This window comes from Tubulanus polymorphus, chromosome 11 (assembly GCF_964204645.1).
Source record: "Tubulanus polymorphus chromosome 11, tnTubPoly1.2, whole genome shotgun sequence".
NCBI classification, from domain to species: Eukaryota; Metazoa; Nemertea; class Palaeonemertea; order Tubulaniformes; family Tubulanidae; genus Tubulanus; species Tubulanus polymorphus.
In genome coordinates, this window is record NC_134035.1 from 2213425 (window position 1) to 2225185 (window position 11761).

General features: G+C 36.3%; 1 protein-coding gene across 1 annotated transcript; it reads right to left on the reverse strand.

Moving 5' to 3' along the window:
* Positions 1-216: 216 nt before the first annotated feature.
* LOC141912757 (coiled-coil domain-containing protein 91-like) lies at positions 217-8099 on the reverse strand. Its single transcript, XM_074804138.1, has 14 exons — positions 7960-8099; positions 7293-7364; positions 6980-7058; positions 6564-6727; positions 5619-5846; positions 4939-5130; positions 4699-4800; positions 4185-4370; positions 3637-3729; positions 3187-3255; positions 3002-3088; positions 2489-2578; positions 2292-2405; positions 217-1876 (listed from the first exon to the last, which is right to left on the reverse strand). The coding sequence occupies exons 1-14, from the start codon at positions 7969-7971 to the stop codon at positions 1754-1756; spliced, it is 1611 nt and encodes a 536-aa protein (XP_074660239.1). The 5' UTR covers positions 7972-8099; the 3' UTR covers positions 217-1753.
* Positions 8100-11761: the final 3662 nt, after the last annotated feature.

An 11761-nucleotide genomic window follows, 5' to 3' on the forward strand; every position in this document is an offset into this window, starting at 1 on the left:
GCGAACCGAAATTATTTGCATAAGTTTTGAACCGTTTAAAACATCCAATATCAGACCGTGTTTCCTGCAATTTCCTATGACTAGCTGCTTTCAAATCCAATACATTCAATATCATTCGAATAGGGCTTTTCGATATAACAATAGTGTTAACTTTATTGTTCCATGAGAATCACAATCAACAGGAATATATAAATATCTAGAGAGAGTTAACAGTTAGACAGTAGATAGAAATGAGGAAATAAGTTGTTTAGAAAGTCAGAAGATCTTTTTTGTTGATACAAGTAGTACATAAAACGTTAAATGCCACTATAATTTGAAACAGTACACCCGCTGATGGATAAATTGATAAATACTTGTACATATCCCTGGGCTGCCCTGCTGTTTACTGTCATCATCAATTTTAACACGTGATTTCTATGTTTAAAGCTGCTATCACACGTCAATATCCCGCAAAACCCATATTTGATGATAAAACAGCTTATTGGGAGTTTCTTTCAAAGTATTGACTAAACTTCATCTCATCACCTGATGATAAAGTTGAGTCATCAAATTTGAAACCGTTTAATCATCACCTGTGGGTTTTGCTCAGTAACTCTGAAATACTGAGATCAATCAATCTCTATACCAGTCATGCTATCACACAATTTGGCCCGGGTCAAACTGGCCTCGACCAGACCGCAGGCAAATTTGCCCTGTGACTAATTAGAGTGCGTAAATCACTCACTTGTTATTGAAATGCTATGAAAATGATGCTGTAGCAAGCGAGGTGATTCACTTCTGGAACCAGATCTGACCTGTGCTAAAATCTGGCATGAGTCAGGTCCTATGTTTTCGGTGTGGCCAAATTTTGCTCGTATCAAATAGGCCCGATTTGGCACCAGCGCAAATGTTTGGCCCAGGTTGAATAAAAATGCTCGTGTGATTGCGACTAAAAATAGCCTAAATACCGGATAAGCTTTACTGTACAAATAGCTTCTGAATATAAAATAGATACTGGTACATGTAAATGTATTATCCTGTAAGATACCAACGTTTTTTATTGTTTAGTTATGAAGACATGAGATTTTAGAACTGAATATCTGCAACTGTGAGTCTATTTAGTATGGCGAAGTATATTCTATCCAGATATCGGATATCGGATATCACTCACTGCAAATTCTAGTGTCTGCAATACTTAGTACAACTTACAGAACAAGAATAAGGCAATACCTTATACATACTCGATGTACTATAGCGTACTAGCTGATATATAAAACCTAATAATCAATAACGAAATAATTCCCTCACTAAAAGTGAATTTATGCATCATACATCAAGACCGCAATGATTTGCCAACATTCTACTTGACACCGGCGCAGAGCTGTAGTGATCGGTTATCGGTTCAAATCAGAGATTGGTGCGGGATCTAATAATAGCAGAATGGTGGCTGGCAAGTATCTTGGTCGAACATTCTTCTCCGGGCTCTCCCCTCATCGGAAAAAAACCTCGAATTGGCTAATAATTCGTGCTCAGTGGTTCAAGGATAGAGAAATGGAATGTTGTGGTCTCGATTTAACGATGCATTAATTCACTTTCAGTGTTTCGAGTGCGATGTATTATTACATGGAAAATCCACCATAACAAATGATAGATATTCAAACCAATCTAACTATAGACATGAATTTCAAATCAATTTTAAAAAGATCAAAATTGTCTTTCAGCGTAAATGGAATGCATGAAGTAAGCGTGATGGTCGTGTACAGTGAGTGAAGTATCACTTTGCGTCATCAGAAAGTTCAGTCGTAGAAGATGCCATCAGGAGATCGAGTTGTTTCCGAGCCCCTTCTAGGAATACATCTAGACTGGAGAGTTGTCTTCGATTTACAGCTTTATCGCGCTGTAAGAGAGTAATGTAATACATACACACACTGTTTATCGAGGTTATCCCCTATTTTATGCTTTTTTTACATCCTCCCTCAGCAGGGATTTGAACCTGATGGCATCGAGACTGCCAAAACCAAAACCTTGCCCGACTAGCCCGAACGTGCAGCTACATGCGCAGCTTAGATGATATCAATATTAGCCAATCAGAAATCCCATGGGTTTTTCCATTTATAGTTTATCCATGAAATTTGCTTCACTGATTACACAACAGGCAATCTGATTGACTGAAGTTTTATGCGGCAAACTTGCGCACTCAGATTAGTGTCGTGGCTGAGTCTAGCGATGCTATCAGGTTTGTACCCACGCCGAGGGAATATGCCTTTTTCACTAAAAGGTGTATGAAATATTCTAATTCGTCTAACACTGACCTGTCTCTGTTCGTCAACGTATAAATTCATTTCGGCTTTATTCGTCTGTAACATCTGTTTTCGCGAGTCGGCGCTTTTCTTTCGCTCGTCTTCGAAAGCGGTTTCTAAAGTTTTCTGAAAAAAATAACATCAACAGTGAGGATAACCGATCTAAGATGGCAATTTGAAGATTAAACAATAAAACATGCATAACTTACGAGATTTTTCTCCCGCTCCTCTCTGATAATCTCGTCGAAGTGAAGTCGACACTTTTCTTTTTCTTCGTCCAGTAAATTAGCCATCTTCCCCTGAAATGTATTAGTCAATATGTGTACTCTGCTCTTCATTCATAGTGATATGGCTCTAACTCAAGGGGCTGATTATACGTAATTTTTTAAGGCAAATGATATGATCCATTGAAGAGTTGTATATTGAGATATGATGTATGGCAAACAAGTAAATTTGCACATGCATGTAGTAACTAAACAAAAGGCATCAAATTATTGCAAAAATGAGTAACAGTTGAATCAAAATTCATATACTCCTACGAAAAAGGCAATTAACTTTTAAACATTTGTAAGTTTCAGCGTCCTGCAATGCAGCAATCAAAAGTATTTCCGAGCAAGTAATCATCCCCTGCCAAGCAAGACCATGATAAAACCGAACCGAAATGATAACAAACAATTTCCTTTCTATAATTTGAATAATCGCAACGTAAACCCTGACTTTACCTTTTCATCTCGTATGAGCTGCATTGATTTCTCTCTTTCTTGTTGTAGTACTGTTTCAATTGTTTTCTGACTGGTATCGCGCTCCTCCTACGACCAGAATACCGAATGGAATAATATTCAGTTTAAACGACGGATGAAACAAAAGAACTGGAATCTCGCGTCCGTGTCAACAGTTATCAACTTACCAACAGAGCGAGTTTTATGGCTTCGCGACTTTTCTCTCTCTCGTTCGATAAACATTTCTCCAGTTCCTCCTAAAACAAAATCATTCATCGAAATTGCATCATGAAGTTTCATTTAGATTACATACAGTAGAACCTTGTTACAACGAACTTCAGGAGGCCAGAAAATCTGTTTATTGTAACTGGTAGTTCATTGAAATTATTGAACTTAACCTACTAGGGACGTTAAATCGTTAAATGCCAGGTCGCTATTAACGAAATTCAACTAAATTATAAGTTGATTCAGCTTGCCTTGGATCTTGGTTCTTGAGGGAAAATTCTGCAAATTCTAGGCTAGTCGCAGCAGGGATAGGACAGCACCGTATGAATTGGGGAAGGAAAATTCAGAGCATGCAATAATCCGAGGCTATAGGCTCTGTTGCAGTTGGAGTCGTGAAATGTTTGGATGCTTACCCGATGTTTCTGTTCCAAGTCAGCGATGAGTTCATGTATTTTCTTGCTGTTATCGATGCGATCTTGTTCTAACGAATCGTTCAATTGCTTTCGCTAAAATAAACCAGAAGCAAATTCCTTTTACGTTTAGGATCATCTAACTTTCCAAAAGGGATGGTTCTTAAAGTATGTACACAAAAAGATCGAAAATCAAAAACTCGTTGTACCACATTGCCAATGACCTCTTCCTTATGTGTTTGTTGAGCATAAATGCTTGCCAATAGGTAGACTTAAAAAATAGCGGATTTCAAAAACCTTAACAAACATGTCTTGCATCCAGGTCAATCTTATTTTCAACGCGTCTGGCCGCATAATCTTAACATAAAGGCTGGTTTCAACAGAATCATTAGGGATTTAGAAGCCAAATAAACAAGGCCAAATACATACTAGTAAAACATGGTGTATTTTGATAACATCAATTACGTACGCTTTGTTCAAATAGCTACCTCTTTGCGTATATATACTTAAAGAACAATCCAGAAGTTTCCATGCCCTGCACTTATCCTTACCTGCTCATGCATAGAATTTTCATACATCTCGGCTTTAGTTTTCAGTACATCCTGCAGGTGGCGTTCGCTGACTTCTTGTTGCTCCAAAATGGCCACTTTACAAAGTTGTTTATATTCCTCGACGATCAAAGCGACCGCGTCGTGACCGGCTTTTCTTACCGCGTCTAAATCGAGTCTGTGTCGAGTCTACAAAAAGTGGGAAATATGTGAAACATTATGAGATCATAACAGTTTGATCCAGGGTTCATAGTAGCAAGGCTAAGACAAAAATAAGCACTTTCAAGCATAGTAAAAACAAGCACTTTGATCATAAAAGTAAGAATTTTGTAAGGCAAAAAACAGATGCTCTTCCTATCGTTTAAGACCGTCCAAAAATAATTTGGGGATATCAAAAGTCAAAAGTAAGAACATTAAAATTTTTGTGAAAATTAAGCACTTTGTAAGGGCTTTGCTCGATTTCATCAAAATTAAGCACTTTTGAAACTAGCTATGAATCCTGAGAAATTGTCAGTACCTGTAATTTCTCATACTCTTGTCTCTCGGTTTCTAATTGCCGTCGACAAGTTTCCAGTTCTATTTCCAGCTGTTTGTTTGATGCTGTTATTCTTTCTAATTCCTGAAAATGAATTAATGCATATACAAACACGAATCCGAGTCCGAATCTGCGTTAGTGCGGTATTTAATACTATATAACTACTAAAACAATCGACTGGTTCTCATCATTTCAGCATTGATCATGATGAAGAGAACAAACCTTTTTAAATGCGGATTTCTCGTTTTCCAAAGCCGACAACTGAACTCGTGATAAAGTGGTCGTTTTATCAATCGATCGAGTATTATTCGAATCACCAGCAGCAGACGGATCATTCTTATGATCATCGTTATTCAGTAAAGACGATGACGACGATGCAGTAGATGAAATTCGGCCATTTTCTTGTGACGCTTCCTTGAAAATATCGAGCATATGTACAATTTATTGTATAGAAACCTTCAGACAGTCAATATTTGTAGCATGAGATCTTGGCGAACACTTTTTGGGGTTGTGTATATGAAACATAAAGCATCGTTGTTCCAAGATTGGTCTAATGGGGTGGTTCCAGACTGCAGCTGGGTACCTACATTAACTCAAGAGAGCCAAACCAACTGAAATGTGCTGCCCACTGAAAGAGCATTTCAGTCATATTCAATATACCTAACGCGCATGTATCAAATAAAAGCAGTCATTGACCACACTCATATACAGTAAACCCATCAAATTTTCACTTGATGAACACAGATCTTAGAACCAGTGTAATATAGATAACCAAATAATGTTCATTGTGCAACTAAGAATTTCATCAAACTTGAAAAACATTGGTCCAGATTTATTCAAGTTACGAGCAGTTTACCGTGTTATTTTTTTTCTGATCTTTTTTCTAACACTAAAGTCCTCACCGGTTTGAATAGTTGTGTTTCAGTATTGCTACTAGATCGATCCAAGTCAAGATCTTCTAACATTTTCAGCACGGCATCCTCATCAGCCGTTTCAGATCTCAGACCAGCGACGAAAGCGCCCGCGATTTTATCAGTATCGACACGCGAGTCATCGGGCGCTGAATCAACGGCAGTTTGTTCGACGGATGAGGTAGAAGTCAAATCTAAGTCGAGAAAGCTGCTCTGCACCTGCAATACGTACGGTAGAAAATATATATTCATCAATATTCTAATGTTAATTCTAATGAATTTTTGAGTTGGTAAAATAGAAAGGCGTGGCGAATGAAAGTGAAATCGCACTAATCACTATTTGAAAGTGAAATTTGTGAAAAATGCAGTTTGTTGAAGTTTGTTAGAATTTAAGTCACTGGACTTATGCAGGTACAGTTGAACCTTCGTTAATACGATTCTGTTAAAGATGAAACTCGTTTATTACAATGATTTCCAACCTGTCCGAGCTAAGATATTAATATCAAACAAGATAAGACAAAACCTGTTTAATAATACAAACAACAATTTCACTTTTGCCCACAAGATTTGTATTAGTGAGGTTCCACTGAATGTCTGAGGGGATGCAGGATCCAGGCTATAGATTGATATCTGCAATAATTCACATTGCAGACCTATAACGGTACATGTATTTAATACATGGAATGCTCTAGGTATGGAATTGCATACGTAGAGCTATCAGGGATAGTCCATCTATTGATGCTTTTAAGCATAATCTTAAAACTTACCTTTTTAGACAAACATTTGAAATGTGATTTTTATATCTACCTATTTTCTATGTTTTATTGTATCTTAATGATTCTTATGTTTTTATGCTTTGTAAAGCGCCGTGATAAATTCCATTAGTACGGCGCTATATAAGAAAATAAATAATTATTATTATTATTATCAAAATACCTGATTTAATGCATTATGAGCGGTCAGAACATCTCGTTCCAAGTCAAACGCCGGGTATGTCTCCGGAGGAGGATCGTTGCTTGAAGAGGTCGCAGACGGCGGTTGACCATCGATGAGATTAACAGCAGACGTCGATGTTTGAATCAGATCTGGCTGAGCGCCAACTTAAAACAGAAAGAATTCTTTTAACTAGGCCTATCGCGAAAAAGATGCCACAAAAACTTGTTGAACGTGAAAGAATTATATTCTATAATACAATTGAAATTCAACAAAGGTCCATTGTGTGGGACAGTCGCCTAATCAAGGCTTGGATATTATCTAAGACTGATCTAAGTGTAAGGCATAGAGCAATCTTACCACTCACAACCAGTTCATGAATTTATTTATAAAAAGACGACCCTGAAATCAATACGCACCGCCGACTGGAAAAACAGCCCATTGAGCAATAGTAGCTTCACCAGGTCGAGCTTCGCCAGGAGCGACCGGTTCAGCACCCTAGAAAACAACCATTTCATCAGTTACAGGATAATCAAGCTGGGTATAATGGTTAGACTTACACCATGCAAAATGCCAGTTTCTCATCATCTAAAATTTTTAAAAATGGTCGGGGTTGGATTTTTTATTTTCTATTTTTCCGACAATTTCAAATAAATAATGGGCCTTATATTTCAACAACTAAAATCATAAAATTGAATATTTGGCACGCGACAGTTCACTGCTCGGCCTTACCTCAAAGCCACCAAATTCTCCAAAGTCGTCATCATCATCGTCTTCCAAATACTGACCGGACGCTGCAGAGTCCTACAGTGATAGAGAATCTACTATTACTATTCAAGTAGGCCTTTACCTCAAAAATATAATTTACCCAGCATTAAAAGAGCCATTGGCCATAGTAAGGCTAATGATGGGACAAAGAAATACTTATATTTTTTCTCGTAAAATGAAACAGCTTTTCATCTTGGAAATCAGAATATATATCATACTATTATTATATTTTATCAAATACCAACTACGATAAAACATCAGTATCATCTAATTAGGCTAATAAGAATCAATGTCTCACGGTAAAACATTCACATTTCAAGGGAGGACTATATTACTGAGTCCACTATTTAGCGGGATAACCTGCCGAGTGATAAGCAGATTATTACGTGTTCAGGCTGCACTGGTTGTCCCATTGTGAAATTACAGGAACAATCCAATAGGATTAGTGTGGGGAAACAATGATCTGAATGATGTAAAGCAAGATGAAACAAATTATCAATCAAGTCCCAATGCAATTTCAGAACTGTTGACGTGGATTGATATACGTTAGCCTATCATAGATAGTATCTATGTCAAAACCGTTTGGATTGAATTGAAATTCTAAGATCAAGATTTAGACATAAATTCTTACGATTTCTGACATAATTCTTATCGATAAATTAGTGCACACAGGTAGATTTATAAAAATGATCTCGTTCCGAGTTGTCAGACGATTAAACGGCGAATTTAGCGTCAAAATCAAACTTTTAGAAACGAAATAATTTACGATTTTGACAATTAAATCGCGCTGTGGAGCCCTTACTCGCTTGCCACAGATGGCATTGTGAAGCGTCAGCCAGTCATCACCAGTACTCAGCTGCCACGGTATGCATTTTATAGCGTCAACCAGTCACTACTTCCCCACAAGGCGAATTTACCAGTCACTACATACCTCTCCACAGCACATATAAGGCGAATCTATCCCGTCAAATCAGATTTGATTTTCCTAATCATAATTTGTTTGTCACGTGTAATCTAATCAAATAAGATTTGCACAACAGGATGAATTTGACGACTTGTACCAAATGGCTGACAAGAAAATACTCAGTCTCGCTTCAAAATATTGAATGAGTTCTCTGATGAAATAAACAAAGCAGGGTCAAGCCCAAAGGGCTTCATTTGAATCAACCTTTGATTGTTGCTAAAAACTTCATGAAACGATAAGGTGTTAACGTGAATCATATTTATTTTCATACAACAATTATAGAAAATGCCAGATTGGATGCTTGAGGAATTATAATGTAAGTTCCTCAACTACGATGACTGTATTTCAAAAAAAGACCAACCACAATGGTTACATTTTTTGGGCACTTTTTCCACCCTCGACTAGGGCCAGTCTCAGCAGCGCAACACGTAATGTATTTATTCCCTCAAGAAATGAAAACACATTGAAATTTCAAAATTTCCAGACCCTTGTTCCAGCTGCGTGGATACTCAATTTGCCCTTAAAAAAGTGTATTATTAATTTCTTTAGTTCTTCTGTCAAAGTATGCCCCTCGATCTGCCCAATTTTGAGGAACTAGGTTCCAATTAGAATCCAAAATCTGCATCACAGCAAAAATAAATTCCTCTCAAATAGACTACAGTTTTATTTATTAATTTATATACTTTTATTTATTCATCTTACTATCAATTCATTATAATATATAATAATAATAATAATAATCACACAGACTCGATAAAGATGCACATGCCGCAGCAGGCTAATTCTCCAAACAAATAACACAAAAAACCCCAGAAAAATCTTGGCCGGAAATCACGCGAAGATAAAGCGCTACAACTTTCAAATGGACGAAGTTAAGTTCTCAGAAACTGGAATGCTTACGAGATATTGCAAATTGTGAATATTGCTCGAGGAAACTGAGATGATATGCGAAAGATTAGAAATATTCTAAAAAAATGCAACTCACAAATTATGCATTTTCTAATTCTAAAACGACGGAATAATAAAGACAATGGCAAGAACTGTACTTATTCAATTCTAAAATTATATAAAACCATTTAAAAGTGGTTGTTTAGTAATTATCCATTCAAGCGTAACCTTTGAAAACACAACACACTTTAACAATTACCTCAAACGATCAGTTTTTCAATGGTTTCGCAAATTTACGTCTTAAAAATATTATAGAACCCGGTTTTGAAATGAACGCACCAAACTTAAAAGGAATCAAACCAATTTTTCAATTATTCGACCCAAGAAACTAGATAATCTTTGAATGAATTTGGTTCCTCAATACATAATTGTATAAAAGTCAAATATCAAAACTGATGTTTTTGTCAGATAATGAAAATATATCATCTTTGCATCAGGATCCAGTTCGACAGTTCTGAGTTAAGTTTCACTCAACAGTTATATGAGTCCATTTTCAATATTTCAACCCAAGTCAAATCCTTGCCCACAACTGTTAAACTAGATCCTGAGTGCCTATCAACTACATTTCGTACTACAGTAGCAAAGCACAATCCTAACATACCAATAAGAAAGTGGTTTGGTTTTTTTTTCATGATAACAATCAAAAAGAATTGTATTATCATAGTAACATAGTTGGAATTTGGCATAAAAATATAAGAAACTACTTTCATAGAATGATATCAAGTTCTATTGCAACCATTTATGCTAAACTTCGGTGAAATTGTTTGCCTGGATTTCGCTATTTTAAAGTCGATGGCTACTGCTACTGCTAACAACAAAAATTTAATATGAAAATTAACGATATCGATAAAATGGCTACAGCTACATATTTAACAAAATTGTAACATTAACATCTTAACTGCTTAGTTCAGTACATTTCTACAACCAATCAAAACTTATGCAAGCCGGGTAAAATTTAGTAGTACCCAAGAAATCAGCCCCCAAACTTGCCATCAATTGCGCATGGACTTAATCGTGTTCCTTATCAAGCTGGCTACAGCAGTGTGTGCTCGTGTGTGTTCTGACTAAGGAAAAATTCCAAGTGCAGTAGTAAAATTTTATCCCTGATTTACTTTAACGTCAAAACTCTTAGGTGTGGGTGTTACAACTAAACGTACAGTAGACTCTGCCTACAGCGGTAGTGCCGGCACTGGCATTACGTTACCAGTACAGACGATATAGATTATATAGTCGGTATAGTCGGTGTATAGTCGGTATAGATTTTTGGATGTTTCTACATTGACAAACAGTTGGGAGAGAAAATCTATTCATTACTATTCTACCAAATTAACCCTTTCAGTGCGTTTACACCGCAGTGCGGTGTATAAATCAGTGATAGATTTTGCTAGTACATGTATTGTATTGATTTTGATGTTGATATAGTAATTGTATTGATGTAATAAGTAATTAGTAATTATCTCACCTGAAAAATTGCTGCACCTGTCAAACTTAGTGAAATACTAGTTACTAACGATACACTGCGCCGCGGTGTAGATGCACTAGTAGTATTCGTTATTCAACACACTAGGGCGGAATTTTTAAAAATTTTCAAATTATCTCCAGCACTATAGGGCATTAATTAGTCAGCACTGAAAGGGTTAAACGGATTACCTGTTTTAGGCGGCGTCTACTGTAATTAAAAATTCACGCAAAACGACAGCGCTGACGATCATATCTAATTTCAACTATCATCAGCAACGATCGCAAATTGTAAACGATCGCAAATTGTAAACGTAAGTTTTTTCACGGATTAAATCCGCGAACTGCAACTAGATTCATACTAGACAACAATCAAACACATAATTGGACAAAGAACGCCGAGAAATTAACACGTCTACACACTACGATTCTTTTTACATCTTCCGTTCTTCTGACTATTGTTTTTAAAATATATAAAATATTATGTACAACTGTTTTAATTAAGAGCTTTAATAAAAAGCCTCAACCGCGGGAAGATAAAAATATATCACTGTCAAACAAGTGAATGGAGGGAAACTCTGGAATAATAAACACAATATAGTAAATACCGTTTAACAATGATCCCCAATAATGAAAAACCTTTTTCGGACGGACGCAGACTAAGTATCGAAAAATATTCTTCATTTTACCGAAAATCCCTACAGTCAGAGATATGTTTTTTCAAATATGTTTTAATGGTAGATTTATGACAAGATATCTGCTACAAGGTCGCTAGCTACAAGGTCGTCTGGTACAAGGTCGTCTGCTACCCTCAACGGGTCAGTTTCACAGTCATGGCTTAGATTTCAGACCAGTATAAAACCAGCTTAGGTAGTTCTACCAAGTCTTATGATTTAAGACCACTTTCTAAGATCAAAGTCACGACTGAGCTACTGAATCCAAGGTGTCAAAGGAGAATCATACAATATATATATCGTGAATATATATATATATATATATATATATATATATATATATATATATATATATTTATATGTATATAAATAATTAAAACATATTTCAC